We start from the raw sequence: 24,210 nt of genomic DNA, 5'->3' as shown, positions 1-24,210 counted from the left end.
TTTAAACAAATGAATAGTTTGAAAAATTAAAAAATCATTGATAACAACTGGGCAGTATGAAAGTAACTAGTGATTTAACCAACCTAACAACTGCAATTTTGATTTTGACAGTCCAGATGTTTATTGAATGGACTTTAAGTGAGTTCATGTCCGATTTTTTTTTGTGATCCGCTTGAAGATAAAATAGTACACATCATTCAGAGTAGAAGGTCTTTTTGTGCTTCGCCCAGTTGCCGACCTCGACTTCGTTTCGGTCTTTAATCTCTCAGTCTACTCATTTCTCATTTCTACTCTTAATGATATAATCTCCTATAAAATTATAAATGGTGGCTGTACAATTTGTACAAAATAGGTAATAAAATGTCTGCTCCAAGGATAAGAAATTTCTGGAACATTTGAACGGTGTTAGTAAAAAATAAAAGTATTTATAGCTTATAAATAAAATCAATATACAGGATTGAAATAATTTTTAATACTATGTTATTAAGCTTTTGAGGTTTGACCTGATTGTTTATTTAATAACACAGGTCTGTCATTACGTGTTTTTCTGCTTTAATTGATCCATTTAATGAGTAAAAATGTGAAGTAAAATGTTGCATTTTAACTTATCAAATCCCGAAGAAAGTATTATTTGTGAGCAATATTTTCACAAATAAAAATTAATGCATCATCGGGAAAAATTAATAGAGACATATTTCTCCACATACATAGATCCATGTATAGATTAAAATTATTAATTATCTATTGTGCCTATTCTAGTTACTCCTTAGACTTGTCTCTTGCCAGTAATTGCAGTTAAATAGAAGCAGAAAAACTATTTAAGGAACTAAATCATCAACTTCATAAACTCGAATTGTTACAAGTCTGTATTAACTAAACTATGAAGCTGACAACCTAATGTAATACTTTATGTACGTCAGCGACAACACAAAACATATTATGTAGTATACAGGCTGATTCACGTAGCCTGTTCATTAGAAACTTTTTGATTTCCCAAAATCATATTAATATGAAAATTGGTAGTTGACTATAATCGACTACTCCAAGTTCAAATGAAATATTTTCAAAATGGCGGCACTTCCGGAAATATCGGAAATCGATGCCATCTTTGTTTTTTTAAATAGAAAGGCCCCATTTTGACTTCACATTTAGATTCTACGTTAACTTTTGAGTTTAATACGTCTTTTTGTCAATACTTATCTGTCATTGTTTTTGACCTATGTCATCTTTTTTGCAAAAAAGTGAGGTTGCAGGGCTTCATTAAAAAATTTATAATTCCTGAACCATCAGAAATAAATAATTTATGTTTACTTTACTAACTTGCCAAAAATTTGGCCGCTTTTTTGCGCTATCAACGACATTTTTTTAATGTTTCATACGCCTACTGCAATTTTTTAAAATTGATAATCAAAAAATGTTGAAAACTTCATTTTTTTAAATGGCAACTAACATTTCTGATACTAGATATAAATGTAAAATTAAATTTTTAGGCCACTTTTATTAACATTATGTATGCCTATTTGTAGCCGTTTAGGCGTAATTTCAATTTTTTAAATAAAATATTCTTCTTTATAAGCAATTTTGTATTTGAATTTTTATTCAAAAATAGCATTGCAATAAATATTAGATAACAACAAAACAATAAAAAATAAACAAATTAACAAAAAAATATTTTAATGTAAATGATTTCATTGAAAATATTTTTTTGTTAATTTGCTTATTTTTTATTATTTCGTTGTTATCTACTGTTTATTGGATGTGATTTTTGAATAAAAATGCAAATAAAACAATTGTTTGATAAAAAAAGAATACTTTACTCAAAAAATCGAAATTACGCCAAAACGGCTGGGAATAGGCATACACAACGTTAATAAAAGTAGGCTTAGAATTAAATTTTACATTTACATCTAGTGTTACAAATGGTGGTTGCCATTTAAAAAAAGGAAGTTTTTGACATTTTTTGATTAGCAATTTTGAAAAATTTCAGTAGGCGTATGAAACATTTCACTAATGGCGGAAAAGATCGGCCAGGTCTTTCAACTAAAAAAAATCAATTATTTATTTTCGATGGTTCAAGAGTTATAAATTTGTTAATGAAGCCCTGCAACCTCGCTTTTTTGCAAAAAAGATGTCATAGGTCAAAAACGATGACAGGTAAATGTTGACAAAAAGACGTTCTAAACTCAAAATTTAACGTAGAATCGAAATGTGAAGTCAAAACGAGGCCTTTCCATTTAAAAAAATAAAGATGGCGTCGATTTTCGGTATTTCCGGAAGAGCCACCATTTTGAAAATATTTCATTTCAACTTGGAGTAGTCGATTATAGTCAACTACCAATTTTCATATTAATATGATTTGGGGAAATCAGAAAGTTTCTAATGAACGGTCTACGTGAATCAGCCTGTATATGCCTTCATTCACAATTATAACGGTTTGGAATTTACTGTTGTGTACAAACTTAATACAAATCCCATTATTATTGTCTTCGCACTACAAACACACTCCACAAACATGAATTCAATACGAACCTATAACTGTAAGATGTATGAAGTGGCTAAGGTGCGGCGTGGAAGACACCTGGCACTCGTAGACACCGGAGTCCCGGTGCTGGGGATACTTGATCTGAAGAGTCCAGTCTTCGGAGTGCGGCTGATGTATCGCCCGGAAACGTTGGTCGCTAGTGTAGGTGTACCTGCCCACCGTCAAGAGATGGACGTCGCGGTGCCGCACCCACGACACCTGCAGAGACATCTGCAATGGAGCGACAGCTCTACTCCAAGCTTTGGTGGCAGCGTGCACTCTCTAACGCTAACACGTGCCGTCAAATGCAGAAGCCGAAGTGCATTTGGCAACATGCACGCCCTCCGCTGATGATGACTGAGAAGTCTGGATTTCCGGGACGCGACGCTCCATTAGTCTCGAATGCCGCTCGCCTTTGCTTTTGCCGTTCAAAGCGCGCCCGGAAAATTCTCGCCGAGGAAAGTGCCAACGGCAAACCGGTTATTTTTTCCCGGGGTGAAAGTTAAAAGGGCGAAGAAGAGTGAGTCAGCGAAAATGAACCAAAGTAATTACATCCATATAATTAATTTCCGCGCCGGTTTGCTTTTATCTTCCGTTTTATGCGTGTACAGGGTGATTCTCTTACCGCTAGCGCCGGAATCAACAAAAGCTCTCCTGTCAATTGTGATTTGCTAATTTTAAACAAACATTCTGTAACTATGAAGTTTTAAAATATTTCGTACGATGTAATCGAATGGACATGGGTATTGCAATAATTATTTTAATAACATACTGTAAATGCCAGCCAACAACTACTGAATTGTTTACAACCGTTTTTGTGATTTATCTTTTAATTAAATACTAAATGTATCAATTCATAATTAAGAATGTTGTTAAATTATTCTAAATTAATTGATCTCTCTCCGCCAACCATGAATCAATCATTCATGTTTAAAGGAGTACATACAGAAATTTCATTAGAGGAACGTTGTATCGTTGAGTACAATACGTATTTTTCCTTTTTGATGAAACAGATTAATATTTCTTTACAGCAAATTTTATCTCTTGCACAATTTTATCAACCTAAATTTATGTTGAAATTTTATCTTGCTTATACATGCTGTCGTTACCCGACTCTTGTTAGACGATGTCGATCGTTAGATTTATGGGAATGAGGCAAAACTCGTAGGTATTTTATTATCATTTCGACACTAATAATATTTTTTGTATTGCTGTGTAACGGGCGTTAAAAAAATTGTGGTCCAAACAGTGGGACGTTTCTTTCTCTTTTACAAAAACAGATCGTCTTGTTGGTTGAAATGTTTTGACATTTTCTTCATCTACATAACCTCATTTTGATCATCATTTTGTTTTGGTTATGTGTCACACTGAAGAACTCAGGAAGGCTTGCTTGTATTTAAAGTTTTTCCAATATTTCACTTATTCTCTGAATAAATGACGTTTGACATTTATGATTATGACTTACCACCGGAAACAAAAGCAAGTACCAAGCTACTGGCGACATGTTCTTTTGAACGCTCGTTATGGTGGAAAGATCAAATGAATCTAATAATAACAAGGATTGGATTAAAAGTATTAAGAATTGGAGGTATCTAGGGAATTTCAAATACACTACAGAAAAAATGTAAAGAGGGCTCATTTTAAATATGACTTATAAAATTGGCAAATAAAAGAAACTAAAGAGATGAGTGGCCGTAATGATAGTGTTCCTCTTTAATAGCATTTTCGTTTAGTGGCTATCATTACAGCGTTTCGTACCAAATTTACGATTTATTTAAATTTGTCGTAAACTATCCAGGAGAAGCTTATGATGACAATACGATAATATTTATGACATGTGCATAAAGTGGAGCACATTTAATATCGGTAATAGACGCAAGTTTGCATTTTATAGACCTTCAAGGATTTTATTATGTCATATCGCATACGGTTATTCCCGTAGCGGTTTAAAACAGTTTAGTTATAGTGTGAATAAATATAATCACTTGGACAGTATAAATTCTTTATATATGAAAAACAAATACAATTTGATGTACTTGATATTTCATGTAAAACCTGCATAACAAGCGACGGGATATATGTATATTTTTAAATATTATAGAGAGACTATTTATTGTTAATTGTTGTTTATCCACTTTACAAACACGATGACCTGTACAATGTGATCAAAAAGAAAACAAATCAGAGCAGGCCTTGCAAATTATCGGTCACGTCGTAACGGAATTCTATGCAAATAAGTGTAATGGAGAAAATTTATAAAAGAAATAAGAGCAACATTTTACATTCGTAAGAATGGGTAAATTACTAGCGTTATTGCCAAACCCGAAGCCACTAGTAAGCAGATTTTTCGCTGAAATGTCAAAGAAACGTCAGTTTTAAAGCAACGGTTTTGATTTAGTCAAGGTTTAAAAAGGTTCCTGTAATTGTAAACAACAATTATCCCAAAATAAGTGGTAAAATTATTAATAATTAATTAATTAATAATAGATTTTTCGAGAGGTAGGCAACCAATAAAACGACTGTGCATAGCAAGTATAATTATGGTACGATCACACCAAGACAAACGTTTCGATAAAACAAAAGATGATGTGGCACTCTTGGTTTGTTTTCTTTTTGATCACCTTGTACAACATTCTACTTTTTCAATTTTCCCAACAATTCGCCGTATTCTCTTGTTTTATTTTAATTTGCAATTGCCGTCGAGACGGTAAATTGTTGTATCCTCAGCAAATAAGCAATTTCTTCTGACTGAAGCAATTCTGAATTAGCGTTGCCCGACCATGAGATAAATGTTTCATCACAATACATGTCGCCAGAACTAATTTTAACAAGGATTATTAGATGACGTTGTAGTAATTAGTAGAAAATGCCAACAAAGCCCTGTTACGTATAAAAATGTATCAAAAATACTTACATTCCTTAAATAGTATCAAATGGAAAAGTTCTAGTTTAAATATTTATTTCTCCAATTAATACAATGCTATTCAATATGAATTTACCTGCAGTGTTGAAACATGTACGAGTATATCAGTAAGAAGAACAAATTTACTTAAGTAAAAATTGTTCATCACATTTTTTTTTTTTGTAAATAAGAGAAAAGCTCAGAAAATCTGGAAATTTTAGATTATCGAAACAAATATCAGAAGTAAAATTGCGACAGGACTATTTTTGTGGCTCTTTTTTATGGTTTAGTAAAGTGGTTTCATGGTTTCCTATTTGTGAATACTGTCGTTTGCTTTGCAGACAAGATCGAAGCAATTTGCCCACCATTTCTTTTATTACAAATAAGTTCTTGATAAGATTTTTTCCAAGGTCCTTACAGAAGTTTAATAATTCATTTAATTATTTCGATATACATAACAATTTCATTTATTGGGTAATCTGTCACGGTCTTAAATGCTCCTCTGGAAAAATGCACCTAGAAACTCTGCATTTGAGAATGCTGCATTCTCTCAAAAAACTTTACTTATATCGGGTGTTCATTTAAATTTCTCCTCAAAGTTGGCGTTGAAGAGTCGATTGTGAACGCATCTGATCACTGATCAGCTGTTTAAATCTAACCTCATTTTTTGGGTTGTTTGTGTTTTTAATCTGCAGACTGACGAATGGTGTGTTCACAATCGACTATTCAACGCCAACTTTGAGGAGAAACTTGAATGAACACTCGTTACAACTATTTCTCAATTTATTGGCGAATCGGTGTAATTTTTTGAGTACATTACGACTGGGAAGATTTGTAGTACTTCATCATTAAGAAGTCTAACGTAGCGTTTAACATTTAACTGGTGCTAAAATCTTGTTAGAGTTAAGAGTTTGGAAGTATGAAAAATATCTGTCTCTTTTCTCTTAAAAATATACTCACACAGCGTTGTATTCGACGCAGATTTATAATTACTGCGCACCTCCCTGACTCATAGGTATAGTCATGAAACAAAGTGTACAACACAAAACGAAATTTTTTCTTTTTAACAAATTTTGTTTGAAGAAAATTGATCCATTAGGTTTGGAGTTGAGTGGATTCAAAGAGAGAACCAGATCGCTAAAATTTGTTTCGATATTGGAAATAACAGACACATGTACGTTTTTATATTTTTTATGTGGGAAATTCAACCTTCTGCCTAAAATATGTCCATTGGTTGTGAGCCAAACGTAATTGTTATTTTTTTGTTTTTGTTTTTTATATAATATGTACAGATAACAAACATAACGCCCTGCGGCAAAGCTTAGCTCGAATGAAAATGTTTACAAGGCGGGGTTGTTTAGCGTTCACCGCCGTATTATTTTTATTAATGGCGAAGAAACGAATTCTCAATTAATCACCGGGCGCATTAATTACATTTAATATACTCCGGCACAGCTACGGTCCCGACTGAAACAATGCAACTTCTCCATTACAATAAGAAATCCATTAATCAAGCCACACTCCGTGTTTCGCACTGATTATGAGCGTGAGGGTTAATTGCCTGTTTAATTATTATCAAATCCTGCGGGAAATAAAGAAATAATTCTAATCAAGTAAGTGCAGTCCAAGAAATTTGCTTGTGGGCGGCGTTGTGGCGCGAGCGAGAGCGGAACGGGCCGCCCGGAGGCTGCGGCGGCGGCGGCGAGGGGCGAAACTTCTCTCGTATTTAACTCGTGTAAATAACGTAATGTGCTTTTATCTCGGCGATGGCACATTGCAAATGAAGCCTCCTCGTAAACTGAACGATATTATTATCAAAGTAAATTCACCGGAGTTTACGTAAGCCCCGTATTGTTATGCAAATACCGTCGCCATGTGCACTTGGAATTGAGCATTCTAATGTAAACCGAACGGAAACGGGGGAAGCGGAGACGCGGTTTCTTCGGTTTTTGGGGAACCGCCAATTTGAAGTTCGCGCCACGGCTGGAACGGCGCCAAATTCAAACCGACACTCTCTGGGATGGTTTCAGTTATAGCCGCATCAGTTACAGCGACACACTTCCAAAACCACTATACTCTCTAGGATCTTCTAGAGTCTCACGAGTTTAGCTACAAGCCTATAAGAGCAAAGCAAAGTTGTTGTTGCTGTTGTTGTTGCTAATTTTTTAAAGAAACGAACGTTCACTTCGTTTATTGTCGTTGTGTGCCCACTACGACTCATTCTCATTGATTTTCTGCAACGCTTATCCCTTAATTTTTTATGTTGTTGAAAATTGTCCTCCACTAATAGTACAACATTCTTGCTCAGTGCTCCGACACATTTATCTCTACTCGAGTTTCTCAAAGCACGATCCATTATCCAAAAAAACTTGACGACATAATAGAATTTAACACAGCCAAGTCAATTTAATCGGTGAAGTACGTTTGGAATTTTTATGCCGCGAAGTGTCTGATTTTTTGTGAGGTTAATAAATTTTAAAACAAGATTAGCAAAAAAAAATTCTTGAGCAAACTTTAACTACTTTAAGCTGCTACTTGGAGTCTAGTTTAATGTTTTTTTTTTTAATTCTAAAAGTATAAACTATGAAATAAATGGTACGTCAGGGTTGCGAACTGTTACAAACTTATTGAAATGACACAGTCATAAATCAAGTACGGTTGGATATAGTGCGGAGAAAAATGAAAGAAACTCTCGTGATAGCGCGATTGTGCAATTTACGCAAGGACCATATGTGACTGCTTCAGTTTTCAGAGTGAGTGCTACAGTGGGATTTTCAGTATCAAGCGAAATTGGAAACTTCATATTGCTGAAAAGTATCCCATGCATTCTTATTTTAGTGGGACTATTCTCTCTATTAGAAAAGTGCTTTGTAATCATTGACTCGAAACTCAAACTTTAACAATCATTTGATCTCGCAGTATATTACTGCAGTGGCGTTGAAGTTTTCGCATTTTTTTCTCTTGTCAGCGCCCTTGCATTAACTTAATTTAGTAAGTTTTTGTTTCTTTCACCTCTGATTACTTCCACCTATAGTTATTTAATCAATTTCGGCCTGACTTTTCCACATGCCCAACCTAATCGAGTAAACTTTTGCCTATTCCATCAAACATTGTTTTTGTAGGTCTGTTTTCGTGGCCGTAAAAGTTGGACGAACGTTATTAAATTATTTTCGAAACTTTATGTAAAAATATTTTTCTAAATCGCGTGATTGATACCGCGAACAACAGCAGCTTATCAAAAAGCTTTTCTTATTTAATTTATAAATATCCCATTTATCCCACGCATCTCAGGTAATGACTAACATTACCGAACGCCGTGCGGTAATATGTATTTTATGCACTTATTTGATTATAAAAAAACTCGACCTCCTGCCTCGTGAAACAGACTTCACATAGAATTAAAAGTTAAAAAATCACTGTTATAATATTAATAATATTGCGACAAAGTTTGAAACCTCTAGAATCACTAACAATTAAAGGGTCATTGAAAATTTATTATCTGTTGTTTTACATCAATAAAGATTTCAGTCATTGCCTAAAACAATTACATACTAGAAAAAATTTGTCATGAGTCATTGCCCATAACTGGTAAATTGACACAATAATTCTTCCTAAATTTCTCTTAAGAAACCACATCGGAGACTTCATTATGACAGTTTTATTTGATTTCTCTTTCAATATTGCCAAATAATTTTGTTAAGTCAGCATTATAATCCAAGCTCTCATTATTTTTATACTCCGTTTCATTTTTTCAATCAAACCTTTCCGCTTACAGCTTTATCTGCACATTTCTCGTTCGCAGCATCATCAAAAACAATCACGGTTGCATTGCGACCATTTTCACTTTTTCTTGTTTTCTTTTGATCTCTCCTGATCCTAGACTGGTTTAATTTTAATAAGTCGACACGTCATTGCAAATTTAAATGCCTAAACTTCGCCGTCTAGTTCAGCTTATTGTGACAACCCTTGAAAGAAAACCAAGTGAAAAGCGCCTTTGACGAAACAGTGAGACAACAAGCGTGAGTTTCTGTTGGTGCTAAGGAGTTGAACTAATTACAAACTGCTGTGTTTGATTCAGTGTTTAAAGGCGGCAGTTTATTCATCAACAAACTTTCCACCATGACGTCGGTGAATTAAATATTCAGTAATTCAGTGTAATGGCATCGTCGTCATCCCCTAGTAATTACATCGATTACGAGCTTGATGCGGCTATGCATCGAAACAAGTGACCTGCAAGCCTTCAGTAATTACTTAAAATCGATCCTGGTAGTAAACTTACAGCCCCAATTTAACGATTGATGCACCCGAGACGTTGCCGGTATTAATTTCGATTAGCAGGAATCGTCCTTCAGGTGGGCTTAATTTGTGGAGCGAATTCTTCGACAAATGTTTCAATCATTAATTTAAAATGTACGGAATTCGATTTGTTAGCTCGAAGTTTTCGTTTACTTGGACGTTTTTGCTCAACATCGTTGAATAACTGAGTGCTGGTTAATGCGAAATTCTCAATTTTTAATATTTGGAAAGGGAAGTTTGTTGTGTAATTTAATTAACGAGTTTCGAATTTGTTGCTACAGTGGAGGGTTTCACGGAATTAAGGAATCAGAAACTTAAGCTTTGGGAGGGGGGTCGGAAGTATCAGTAAAATTGTTAGAGTTTTGGATTTACAATAAATTGGAAAACGAGCTGAAGATGTCACCGACGCTAAAAAAATCCAATGAAGGGCTAGACAGATCGCCCCGAGTTTTGCATCCCGGAGTTTTGTTACGGACCAATCAGGTTATTTCACGTACCCTCGACTTTTTGTTTTTGTTTCTAAGGTGATCAAACAAGTCGATCTCCGGCCGGTAATACCAAAAATGGCGAACCGCTCTCAATCCTCGTTACAACGGTTTTTCGACCATAATTCCTACAAAAAGTTTATTTTCTTTACGAAACCGTGTTAGTGATAGTGCTCCAATGCCAGAATCTTTCATTGTCGCCCTTTCTCAAAGCGCGGTGGCGACAAAGGTTTTCAAAATTTTAAATTGAGATGGTCATAGCGACAAATCTTACATTTGCCTGAAAGGTCAGTTGTAGAATATGGTTCTGATCTAGCATTAAGATTTAAGATTTTCTTCTCACAACAGCTCTGGGATATTCGGTGCAGACTTTGTCAAGTTTAAGATCTGTGGACCAGTTTGTAATGAATGATGATGCAGATACGCACTTATCTCCTGAAGGATTTAAGGATAAGTCTTTTGTGTCAGGTATTTTATGAGTGCTTGAAAGTCGATTGTTTTATTGTTAAAAAGAGTCAAACTTTATTCCATAACTGATTGATGCTTGATTCTTGAACCCAAAAAAAGACTCTAACCAAATTTCATAAATGTTGATATGAATAAATTACAATTCGTTGAGAAATAGTTTTTTAGCTGTAAATCAACAACGCTTTCTGTAAGGATCACATAAATACGGAGAAGTTGACCCTTTGGTTCACTCTTGATAAATGGCAAGATGCATTTGGTCATTTTTGAAAAATTCTACGAACGCATGTCTAGCATAGTAATAGTTCCAAGGCATAGAGAGTCAAAAAATAACCGTTAATGAAAACGGTAATATTACGTACTATTCCAGACACGGAATCTTGGCCAACATTTTTTAGACATTTCTAAAAAACCAACCAACCATTAGTGTCATTAATAAATGACAATTATTAAAAATCGCTTTCAAGTTTTTCTTGTGACATCAAAAAACCATGGAAATGGCATTATCGAGTCAAAAGTTGGGTTATATTCAACTTTATTGAATATAACCTAACTTTTGACTCGATAATGCCATTTCCATGGTTTTTTGAACTGGCCTTTGCCAGTTCACACATATTTGTCAGTTGTGGCCAAGATTCCTTGTCCGGAATAGTACTCACAAGCGGACGAAAACTAATTATTTTTCGGACGCTGACCGTGGCGCCATCTGTTGGTTTGTTTAGTAAGTTAGCAACGAAATCGACAAAACCGATAATTGTCCTGTCACCATAAATTATATAAAGAAGTACTTGCATAGCAAATAGTAAATTTCTAGTTTTGTTGGCGAGCTGATTAAAAAAAATTGTTATATGTATTAATTAATTTATCTATTTGAAAAAGGTAGGTACAAAGTAAATTTGTAATTTTTCCAATGATGTCTTTTGCTTTGTAGTTTGTGCGGTAGGCTAAAAAATTTAATGCCAAAAAATGCCTTTTGTCCTCTCTGTTTCAACCCTCGGCTGTGCCTCGGCCAGAAAACTCAGACTCGGACGAAAAAGATGCACTTTTTGGCCTTGATACACAAATATTATGCACCACCCTTGTATGAAGCGTTAAAGACTGAAGAGTCTTTTCATCCATCCTTCGTGTAATTATTGCCGTCGCTGTGTTCGTGCAATAAACTGACACTCAAGATGAAAATATGTATTTTAATCTCTTGTCATATAATTACTAGGGATGTTTGAAATTAAATTATACTATTACCACAATAATAATTAAAATGCTTCACGCTCCGGCAAGAAAATCGTCGTCGATTTCGATTTCTAGCCTCTATCCGTTACGCTCGTCGCTAAGTGAATTAACGAGTTTCGGATTTGCCTTTGCAATGGGATAATTTTCATGGATCGTTTATGGAGGCGAAGACAGGCGATAAACCCCAGCGAGTCGTCTGAAAAACTGCTGGAGACGGTTCTCGCAATTTCTGAGCGTGATGCGACGGATATAAGAGCCGTCCGACGGCCATAAAGATTGATGATGAACCGATTCTTTATTTTCTGTCTATACAGTAGCTGGAGGGATTGCAAATTTCCACGATTTTCCCGTTGCCTTTGATATTCAGTCCGGGGGCTTCGATCGCCGGAGTCGCTCGCATCCGTCAAAGTCAACTCGGGATCCGACCGGATTTCTCAGTCATCACCGGACTATCAGCACCCATAATATGCTAAAACTCACCGTTCTGTTGGCCAGATTCTTCACTCTGCAATTGAGATAGGCGGTCTTGCCGAGGAGAGCGGTCACGTTCTTGGAGGCGGCCGTGTCGAAATGGGGGCCGCGGGGCGACGACTCCGACAGGGAACTGCCGGCTGCGCCGCCACCGGGTTGCACGGCGCACACCACTGCAACAAATACTTTCATAAATATTCCTGAGGGATGAACATCGCTGGGACTTTCTTTGCGTCCTCGACAAGATATGGAGCTGCACAGGAAAATAAATGAATGTCATTCATAAAAATGCCGCTAGGAAGCCACAAAGAAGAGTTTCAATTTACTGTTCTAAATATTTATGACAATACTGAGCACTCACTCGTTTCTAACAAACATTGGAAATAAAATCACACGGTATTTATATACTTGGAGTTCCATCTGGTTAACACTTCAAAAACGAAAACGTCCAATTTAAAGTTTAATTCTGGATTACAATAGAGTTTAATCTAAGAAATAAATGGTCCTCGAACTTTCTTCAACTTCCTCGCCAACTCTTAGTTAAACATAGTCTAATTTAATAATACAATTAATTTCTCATCACGGAACATTTCAGCTAACAAATAAAATTCCCTTAAAGATGCAGTTAATTAATTAACATCGCCTTGTTAAACCCTAATGGGCCGCGTCATCTTAAACAACTACTTTGACGCCTCCGCAGCGCTCATTAGAAAATGTTAGCGAATTTACGGCGACGTCCTTGTCTCGGTGTAAAAAATGCGGTGATTTAGTGGCAAAATGCTAGATACTTGCGACTATAAATTTGTTTGGGCGTTTATTTGGGCACGACCGCAAGATTTTCTAATTAATTTATATCATCGTTGGTCGTGTCATATTTATCCATAAATCAACGTTGTTTTGCACGAATGCCACGTTAGACTAGAGGCGCTTGGCAAACAAACTAATAAAGAAAAATTCACAGACTCGAGATTGGTTAATTGTACTTTGAGATATTTTATCGATAAGTGAACAAAAACTGACGATTTATCATGGAACGTCCAAAGTTTCACTACAGATTTCTGGGGAAAATGCAGGCAGTGAAAAGAAGCCGTAAAATAAATTAGAAGTACCTATTACTTAATATAAGTTGGTTTAAAGTTCTAATTGGAAAAATTCACTCGGTAATGGTAGGGAAGTAAAACTTCTCGCGGAATTATTTTAAATTACAAAGTATTAAATTTCCGGGGAAGCGAATAGCCGACATTTGTCACACTACTGCTTCCCTATTTCTTACTTTAGAATTATTTTCAGTTACAGGGGGAAACGGAAGATATCTACGGCGTGGTTTAGCCAAATAACAAATATATCGTAGAGTTTATTGACAGTTTGCTCTTCTTGCTTGATATAAATTAGATAAAGAATTAATTATTAATATACAATTAATTAATTAATAATAGAATTTTAGAGAGGTTGGCAACCAATAAAACGACTGTGCATTGGAAGTATAATTATTGGTACGATCAAACCAAGACAAACGTTTCGATAAAACAAAAGATGAGGTAGCACTCTTGATTTGTTTTAATTTTGATTACCTTATACTCACCAGGCACAGTCGTCTTATTGGTTGCCTCTTCATCCGGTTTCGAAAGTACATTCTAAAAAAAATGCTTAAGAGTAAGAGTGAGAGATTTCTTTCAAACTTGTTCAAATATTTTTTTGTATAAGTAATCAAGTTTCCAATACATATTTCTTCTTGCTTCACCAGTGGACTGTCCTAATTAAACTCATGAAGCGATCACTCTGTAAATGAACTTTTAGAAACACCTAAAAACAATTAAGCAACGTGGTATGTATATTTTCCCTGATAATAATCTTGAATTGATACTATTTGAAATGATATATCCATACATTTGTATTTCAATAACTGACATTTAACAAATGATGATTTAAAGAAGAAAAGAACATTGCGAATTTAGTTGTCAACCTATTTTTTTTAAATATCTACAATTATTAATTATGGAATTTTTTAACAGTTATATTAACTTACAATAGAATTATTTAAGCTTTAATTGACATTTTGAGAAATATCTATAGTCGGCGCGGCGACTCACTGGAGTAATAAACTGGCGTGATTTTCGGGGGATGGTTTCCTACTGGTTAAAGGGCGCGCAAAACTCAGATTTGGCGAGGCAGTGTAAATCATGACGTTGCTACGATCGATCACGTGAACACCTCGTCACCACTCCACTGGTTCGCCGCGCCAACTATAGTTTTCATTATCTTCACGACACGATCTTCCTTCTCATCCATCATTTGGATATTCGTCCCTTTAAATCCCAACACCATATGTTTATATCTGCTATAGACTGTACTCCGCTATCTACTAGAAGATCATCAATAAACATGAATCCGGAAACTATTAGCTTTCAATGGATGGCCAGTATTATATAGTGCATTTATTTGTGTTAAGCAACCCAATGAATAGTAGTATAAATGAGGGTATACACCCAAGTTAGTTGAAGTCGGTTGAATAACTTATTACACGGAGAACGTTCATGTTTAGTTCTTGTTACATAAACTCCAACATTCTCTAGTGAGTGTATTAAGGTGATTATTTAAAGAATTCTCTTTCTTATCGATGTAAAAAACGTCGGTGCGCCCGATAACATTTTATAGCTGGTAATTGAACTTAATTTCATTTATCCTAAGTGGCGCAAATTAATGTTTCAAGAAGTAGCCGTAATCGCCGAATAATTTAAAAGAGGACGATTAGCATCGCCTCGCATGCGGCCCCTTGCAAAATAATAAATTATTTTATTACACTTTCCCTTAATTTTCGTGTTGGCATTCGAGTTACTCAGCCCCAAACGAGCGAATATCCGTCGCTAAAAAGAATTCAACCCCGAAGACTGAAAAACGCTTAAAAATCACGCTCGCCCATTTAGAAGGAGCAGGCTCCGCTTTGGCAGACGGTCGCTTAGGCCTTGTTCCCGGTCGTTAGATGTTCAAAGCTCGCGTCCGAAGGAGTTGCGGAAAGGGACCAGGAATGAGTTATGTCTCGATGGCGGCGTAGCCATAAAGGACCGCTTAGTTTTCATTAGTGCGACAATCATAGTCGTGAGGGGAATTTGAGCAGTGTTCGATTCCCCGAGTGCTCGTGTAAATTTCATCACGCGAACTTTACCAGGGACAGGTCGCCACGTGACTATTATAATGACCCCAGATCGAGAAGCCATCTCGAATTCCATTCTTAGCATTCGCGTTTTATTGCTCGGCTGGTCGGCAAATCGTTCAGAATTCACCGCCGAAGAACGGGATAATTGATCGCGGGCTTGGAGGATTCTTGCGGGAGGATAAATAGATAACGCCGAATTACGACACCCAACAACACATACTAAATGATATAGGTGTGGGAAAATAAGTAGAGCTCTTTTAGTTGTTATTACGTTGAGGCAGATAAATTTGTAGAATTAGCTCCATATTTAAATACCTTCATCAAACATCAAAAAAACAGTTATTTTATGTTTCATTAATTATACGAATTGCGTGATGCGCCGTAATCTGGTCAAATAAGAGAGATATTAATTAATTCATTACTTTCAGCTTTCCCGGCGCATCCACCATTTTTGCCTTTAATCCATCAATTTTTTAATTGACTTAATACAAGCTGTGAAACTCAGATTTTTATTTAATCTAAGTATAAAAAGAAATATTGTTTCATTTGTCGCAGTTTGTTTTTATCTTTTATGCAGTTTAGACGTTGCGAAGTTAAGCAAAAGTTATTCATAGTAAAATTCAAAGAAAATTGGTACATTCGTTCGGTGGTCTATGTATTCAAAAATTCTATTTGGTCTGTTTTTCCAAGCTCTCGAGAATGTAATTTAAACTTATCCAACGACAAAATATGAATATGGCTTCGCTGAGGTCAAATATTTAAAAGAAAGTCTCGTTGAACTCGTTTGAAACAATTTATATGTATATTGTATAAGCAATTTTGTACGACAACAAGAGAGCAGAGTGGTTTTGAGGGCCAATTTGTAAAAATTTACCAAATAACAAAATCAGTATTTTCAAAGCTGCTGCTTGAAAAAATGCCACAATGAAATAAACAATACATATCGTTAATGTTTGAAGAAAACTGGATCAGGATGATTTGCAGGATCAAATTTTGTTCTAAATTATTTTGTGTGCAAACGTACGTGAAATGAGCACTTCGCGTACCGGAAACAGGCCGCGAAATCCAATTTCACGGCCGTTCATCTATCAGAGCTTCCATGTTGTGTTTTGTTTTGAGATTTAAATTGAATTCAATAAACATTGTAAGATGAACGCATGAAAATCTGGTTAGGCCCGGTTTGGTCAGGTCAGGTCAAGCACTTGACATCGAACAAATTCAAATATTCATTAATTAGTGCACTAGTGATGTTTGAATACATTTTTTTTAAGAAATCGTCATTATTATTACTCAAATCACCAACTATTTCTTATATGATTTATTTAATTTGAAATTTCCTTTTGCTTTCTATGAGTAACTTTTTTTCTTGTAGGAACAACCACAATAATAAATAATTGTACAGCAAGGGTAAATTCCAGTTCAGCAATAACTAGTAAATTTATCAAATTAAAAATGACGTTAATGTTTCCGCAAGTATGCTTTTTGCAGTTTGCACCGACCCATGTATTGTTTCTGTTGCAATTACGTGGTAGTTACGGTTTTCATTAAGAGTGCTCGCATTGTTGAGTGGAGCAGTAGCCTTAAATTATCGCCGCATACAATGCAAGCAACCTTAATTAGTCGTGATTTTGTTTTACTCTTGTCCTTGTTTGGTCCGGTGCATACGATGCATCATTCCGCTCTCGCGAAGTCCTGATAAACAAAAGGGGAGTCAACTGAAAGAAGTGTAGCGGTGACTCGTTCGCCTCAGCCTTCGAACTTTCTGATAAGCTAAAATTCACCGTTTACTGTAGCCTCATTAATTTCCAATAAACCAGAAATAGACTGAAGCGTTCCCTTCCTCCCTGTCATTACATTGTCGTTTACGCGAGCATGACGCACGAGCCAGCAAAACGGCTTGTCGAGCATGAACCATCGCGATTCCTTCTTCGATAAGATCGCGCCTCTGTGGTCAATTTGTTGCGAGCGGGCCGTGTTGAGCGCTGTTTCGCGTGCTGCGTCGAGGGGTTCGCGAGCGCATAATGCAAATAATTGATTTAGACTGGTGGACAATGTTTGATTTTCGTTCTGTTTCCACCCGCCAATTTGTGGCTATCAATTTTGTCGCCGGTTCGTAGCCAGTGCTTAACGTGTGGCGACTTCAGTCACGCTCCACTTGCCTCGTTAATTTCTTGGTTAATCATCGTCGTTTTATTCCCCGAACGATCGCACCCCAATCAATCACCACCAACGTGTAACAATTTGTTTGCTAAACAGACGCGCTGTCGCATCGATCAATCGGACGGCGCCCCTCTTGTCATTTTTTAACCGATTCCGCCGGAAATTGGGAGGGGCTGAACACTGGAATTTGTTCAACGATTCAAACATAATTACGAACACTTATAAACATTCATCTGCACGAATTCTTTCGTTATTCCAAACATTTTTATTCGGTTTTGATTGCAAAGTCAACTAACGCAGGGTTCTTATCGATGTTTCTGGCTGCAAAATTTCACACCTACAACACATACCGTAACTGTACTGTACTAAACACACTGAAAGTAAATTGATGTGATTATTTGGTTGCCTAAAAATAAGGCGCTTCAAAACAATGACGTTCTGTACATACATGGACGGTTTATTTGGCTTTCGTTCCACAACAGTCTTCAAAATATGTATCATCAACAATGGTACACCCTCGACTTAACCTTAGTTCATCTCTCAGCATCATAACTTCACCACGGAAGTAGGAATACGTATAACGTTACACATTTTTTTTACAGGTCAAAGCATTTTGTAGCCTCAAAACGTAACGTTTATAAAATGCTCCTTTAAGGCTTCCAATTTAAACATTTCAAGAACATAGAATATTCAAGGCGATGTAGTTTATTTAAGACTAGGTACGTACTTAATTACCTATGCTGAAAGAAGTTGCGAAAGTAATTAAAAATTTAGGGTGAGAAAACTAACGTGCTGCTGATATGGAACTTATTTATTAGGCAACCCGTCAATTATAGGTCACGAAACAATAGTTTCGAATAAAGTTGGTAATTTTTTTCTTCGAACGAAAGTTTATAATTATCATGTACCATATACTGACAAAGAAGTAGCTAGAACAAATGAAAATGGTAGATTATATTATTAAGAGTAGAAGTGAGTCTTTTTGTGCTAAGGCTAGAGATTGAAGACCGAGACGAAGTCGAGGTCCGCAACTGGGCGAAGCACAAGAAGACTAAATGATATATATTATTTTTTGAATGTTTCTCCGGAGCAGCGTTACAGATATAAAAGATTTTTTTTATCATTTGTAATTTGTTATTCCGATAACTGCACTCCTACTTATGAATATTGCATTAATATCAGTTTCCCAAAAGACACCACTAGCTGTAATGACTTGTCGACAATAATAATATGTCACCTATATGTAATACATATACCATAACACTTACTGTACGAGATCAATAATGAATGTCCTCTCATGGAAACTAATTCGATCATGTTTTCGCTCCAATAATACTCCAATTCCTTCGCAAGAGTGCTAAAGAGTCCAACACTTTTTACACTGTTTACATTGATAATAATCCAGAAAGGAAGTTGAAATTCAGTAAGCGTGAATTTGAAGTGAAAATTCTAGTTTCAATGAATTTGAATAAAAACTCGAGGAGCGTCGTCGAATTTGGTACTCGAAAATATATTAAAATTAGAAAAATTGCTGGCGAACGGAGCGGCTGAAAAGTGCATTAAACATGAAAAATAAAACGCATCACATAAGAGAGGAGAGACGACACCGCTTCCATATCCTGCGACATGACCTCGCACTTGTCAACAACAACTGTAAAAATTTCAATAAAACGCCTCCGTCGGAAGTCGACAGCGCCGCCGAAATAATTCAGAAGTGGGATATCCTTCATCACGGCTTCCTAGATTAATAAGAGTCGAAGCCTCTAATACGGCTGGTCGAGTTCATCAGTTGCAAGCATTTTTTCTGTTCCTGAGAGGGCGCCACTATACATTTGTGTATTTGGCTGCTTAACCGCGTACAAATCTCATTTTAAAAAGAATCGTAATTTGTATGTTACATACACTACTTCAAAAAGTAGATTATTGATAGAAAAAAAAACATTAATACGATTTTTCATTCATTTAATTAAAAAAATATTCGTTTTTTGGTAGAGGGCGCTACTATACTTTTGGCTTTTGAAGGAACAGACAGTTCAAGGAACTCGACCAGCCGTATTAGAGGCTTCGACTCTTATTAATCTAGGAAGCCGTGTCCTTCATAAGTGCGTCACACACGACATATAAATTTTGTTAGTAGGTAGGTTTTTTTCCTCGATATTCGTATTGTACGTTATAAATTATTTCCTTTGTAGGGAGGATGACGCAAATAAATTGTTCCTTCTAAACGGAATATATTGACTAAAATCATAAATTACACAGTACAATGGAACCCTATTAAAAGTTGTGGCCACCTATAGTGATAAGTGGTTAACAGCGACCTATTCTGTACAGCAAAGCTCTAATAATTCTGTTAGCACTAGTCGTCCGCAACTTCCACGATTTATCAATTTCCTGTCAAAAAACCGACCTATTATTCTCGTATTTTTAGTCGAGCCTAGACGACAACACATCATACAGGCGTGACGTTTTAATTTATTTTTTCGCAACGCCGTTATTTATATGCAAATGCGCTTAGTCAAACCCATCCGACTGCACTTTTCTTCGTCCGGATTAAAAATTGCATCCAACTATTAATTACAGTGGAAGTTCTACGAAAGTGGGTCAGAGAGGGCCGATTCTAATTGGCCAAAGTGTCAGTACCAGTTGCCACCTCGATAAATTAATACAGGAGGTTACACTTGGCACGGCTACGGTTAGCCATTCCTCCGGTGGAACAACTTCTGTTGCAGGTGCAAATGTTTTGCAGAATTGGCAGCCCAGTAGTGGTTGCACGCGCCTGCGATTAATTTCCTGCAAGGTGCTTGTTGAAAAAGTGAGTGTCAGCGTTATCTACTGAAGTCTCTGTCAAAAACAAAATTTCTGACAAAAAAGTCGAGTGTTACAAGATCTGGCGAGTATTGTGGTTTTTTGGTATTAAGAAATGTCGACAAAAGTCGTAAATCAAATCAAAGGAGAGAAGTTTGCAAGTACGACTTGGCCTGTTTCGCAGTGAGATACACAACAGGGAGAGTTGCGCCAAAAACCACAAACTCTGTTCAAAGTTCTAGGGAAATACCTTTGTAGGCTCGAGTTGCAACTTCGGTTGGTATTTCTTAAATTTTCAAAAATGCTACAGATACTTTTAATTTTGGCATAAGTAAAAAAAAACAACAGATTTTTACATACTTTTCATAAAATCATTAAAATACTGTTAATAATGATTGTAGTTATAAGAGTTTAATGTTAGTAAAAGTAGTAATACCTAATTAATTAGTTTCAAGCTCTTCTACAAAATTGATGAATTTTTTGTGTTTTACCAATCGGTAAAATATTTAAAATATGACGTTTCTGCAACAAAATGTAAGGATTCATTGAAAAGAGTTTTATTTTGTTGATAAGTGGCACGTATGAAACACTTTGGAAACTAAAAATAAACCTGTGGAGCGCTGAATAGATTTGAATGAGAAAGGGATGGGCGGAGTCCGCATTTCCATTGTGCCCACATATGTCGGACCCCACGTGACGTCCTTTCCTCCCGGAAGCATCTCTCGTTTTAGTAAAGAAATTCTAGATGCGATTAGAACCGGATTACCCTAATTCCGTGCGAAGCAAGAACGTGACCCCAACAATTAGGTCGCTCTTGGCACGTCTTGTACTAACACCGTTGCGGAATAAAGCGATGCAATCTAAATTGAAATTGTGCTGTCCTCCGACCGTATAGAATAAGTCCATAGGGGCTTTTAGATTGTGATGATGCTGTATACGAAAATGTTGGTATCTACATAACGCATCGTTATACGAGCATCCGGTTCTTACTTTTTCTATTTCTTGTGTTTTTCGCCAGGTTTAATAACCATTACGGCATAAAGTAAAATTAATGGGGCTGCGAGGACGGCCGGATGGGCAACCGACCATTCGTTCCCGAGAGCGTTCTGCTGACGGTCTTTTTGTGTAGAGCTGGGTGAAGGGCGAATTGATGTCGTGATATTCAGAAATTTGAAATGATTGAATTCCGCTTTGACAGTGTATCCTGAATAATGACTTTCGGAATGAAAACAGATGGGGATAAGGGTACGGCGATTGAAAATGCACGAAAAATATACAGTTTTAATATCAGGATATTTTATCTGAAATTTTTGCAACAATCCTTAATCTTGTAGGTTAAATAAATATTCTCAATATTAGGTAGTTGTAAACATGGTCAAATAATAGCTAAATAGCTAATCTCGATTTTTGCTTGTGTTGGAGATACATACTTCAATTTATTTTAATTATGGTGGAATATGGAAATTTCAGAGAACTGTAGAAATGATATGGAAAGACGTTTGCATTTCATTCTACAATTTGTATTGCAATGGAATTCTTACTATACATGTAAAGTGAAAACATTCTTCGAAATTGGAAACCCGAGACAGAGAAAGAATCTTTGCAATTGAAGATCTTACTCTTACCAAATAGATTTTCTTTATACAATTTTTTATTAAAACATTTTTTTTACTCCAATTGTATAATACTGTAATTAGTAAACTGTTTTATTTATCAGTTTCTTTTCACAGTCGTAGTACTCCATTAGCGGATAATGGCTATTACTCACTCGGATGATTTACGTTACTCGCTTTCGGCTCGTGTCACAAAATCATCCGCATGAGTAATAGCCGTCATTACCCGCTCGTTGAATATACTATTATAAAATGTACCTAGAAAAATTTGTCGGAGATTTTTTTAAAACGATTTTTATAAGTGAAGATATTTACCATGCTAGACCTAGTAAAAACATGTATAGCGAATTGAACTGAACAATTAGAGCGGTACATAAATTTGACTTTATTTGCTAATTGCAAATCTCTGCGACATTTAGCAAAGCGCCTCGGTCGCCTTTCTTGCAGAACTTCAGTGCAGCTTTAGCCTGAAACGGTTCACTGCGGCCTCCTGAAACCTGCAACAACGAGCAAAAAACTTCGCTCCGGCGTGATTTTTATCGCGGACTCCCCGCTAATACTCCGGCAAAACTAGAACCAGCCGCCGTACACGATTACAAGATTATTGGTGGAGGTTGCTGCAGTATAATTCCTTCATAATTGCAGCTACGAAACTTTTTCAAAATCCATACGACCGACACGAAAAGCACATTTATTTCGATTAGATATTATTACATTTGCACGCACAAAACAAATAAAACTTTATACTAAGCCGATTTGCACACGACACGTTTTGAGTGAAAGCTCGAACAGCGCCATCTTCGCTGAAACGAACTGACGGATATCCAAATTAGCCGTTGCAGTTTCAGTAATGGCTTTCCTGATAGTGGAGCTGTAACGGGGAAAGAGTATCGTGGCAGGACTGAGAAGTGCGGGAGAAAGTCAGCGGATTTTAGCTTTTCGTTGTGTGATGGAAGGTGGATTTATATTCATGGGAAGAAGTTTTCTTATATGAGCCTAGTGTGGCTGGTACACCGATGCATTCAAATGTCGTAATCAAAAGTTCCGACGAACCGATCAAAATATAATGAAGATATGATTTGCATCCTGGCTTCAGACAGAGGGAAAGCTTAAATTAGGTTCTTTGATGTAATTGCATGCGCTTAACGCGGAACAATGTTGACAGACTAAATGCATAAACCATTTTGAGTCGGAGCACACCTGATTATGAGTTGCTGTTGGCAAATTTGAATACATCACATCACGTACAAAAATAATTAATTTAACAATGCTACAAATTTGTTATAACATTCAATAAAAAGAGAGGCATGTCATGTCTCGTTTTAGGGTCGAAACTATGGTATTCTCTCCCTAGAGGGTAAAGGTGAAAACGTCGTGTTAACATTTCTCGAAAATTTAATAAAATTTGTATATTGTCTAACAAGTGTCAAAAAGTACCGATTTCTCACTAGTGCCAAGAAGCATCCACATAAGTGAGCCTTTTTCTGCGATCAAGTAAATAAAGTAAAAGCGAATTGAGTTTATGAATCAATATATAAAAAAGACAGTTTACGTTAATTTGTTAGTTAACATGTATGAAATACGGACAGAGTGAGATATTTTTATCCACGGCTATTCCTAAACGCTGTAAACGATTATTAATTTTTTCGTTATGTACCTAAAGCAAAAGACAAATGCATTTTTCCATCCTGATTGTAAAAAACAATTATCAAAATATGACAATTTCCTTATTAAAATAGTAGATATTAATTATAATTACACAACGTTTGTAAAAAAAAGATATTGTCTTTAACCGCCAGCGTCGTTCCTAATATGGGCTATGATTTTAACGTTTTCGATTTGCTTGGAAAATTAGTCAATTTGAAAAAAATTACATTCCATTTCATATTCCCCTTGATTTTTTCTTGATAATAATTCCAATCATGGCGCTTCAGCCTCGTCGAGTATATATCTTAGTCAACGATTTCGACAGCATCATTACCGGATCCATGTTTCAAAAATTCATGTAAATGAGATCGACCCCATGAGGATAAAATAAACTGTTTACTTACAATGGCAAGTGTGCTTACTTTCCCACTCCAATTATGAGAAAATATAATTTAAGGTTT

The 24,210-nt window shown here is 36.0% G+C and overlaps 1 protein-coding gene and 1 long non-coding RNA gene across 3 annotated transcripts in view; one reads left to right on the top strand and one right to left on the bottom strand.

The window, feature by feature from the left end:
- LOC138127258 (neurotrimin-like) overlaps positions 1–24,210 on the bottom strand; it is a 245,094-nt gene that overhangs the window by 53,730 nt on the left and 167,154 nt on the right. The window contains exons 2-3 of one of the 2 annotated variants that reach the window (XM_069043175.1): positions 12,380–12,543; positions 2,530–2,752 (exon numbers count right to left, since the gene is read on the bottom strand). In XM_069043175.1, coding sequence (XP_068899276.1) covers positions 2,530–2,752; positions 12,380–12,543 — 387 coding nt within the window. The remainder of the gene's footprint in view (positions 1–2,529; positions 2,753–12,379; positions 12,544–24,210) is intronic. The other variant, XM_069043176.1, reaches the window with a different exon arrangement.
- LOC138127263 (uncharacterized) lies at positions 10,252–12,470 on the top strand. The gene is made up of 3 exons (XR_011158167.1): positions 10,252–10,491; positions 10,553–10,672; positions 12,395–12,470. It is a non-coding gene; the product is annotated as an uncharacterized lncRNA (long non-coding RNA).

Source organism: Tenebrio molitor, chromosome 3, assembly GCF_963966145.1.
Source record: "Tenebrio molitor chromosome 3, icTenMoli1.1, whole genome shotgun sequence".
In the NCBI taxonomy this organism is placed as follows: domain Eukaryota; kingdom Metazoa; phylum Arthropoda; class Insecta; order Coleoptera; family Tenebrionidae; genus Tenebrio; species Tenebrio molitor.
This window is presented reverse-complemented; position numbering and strand designations above follow the sequence as displayed.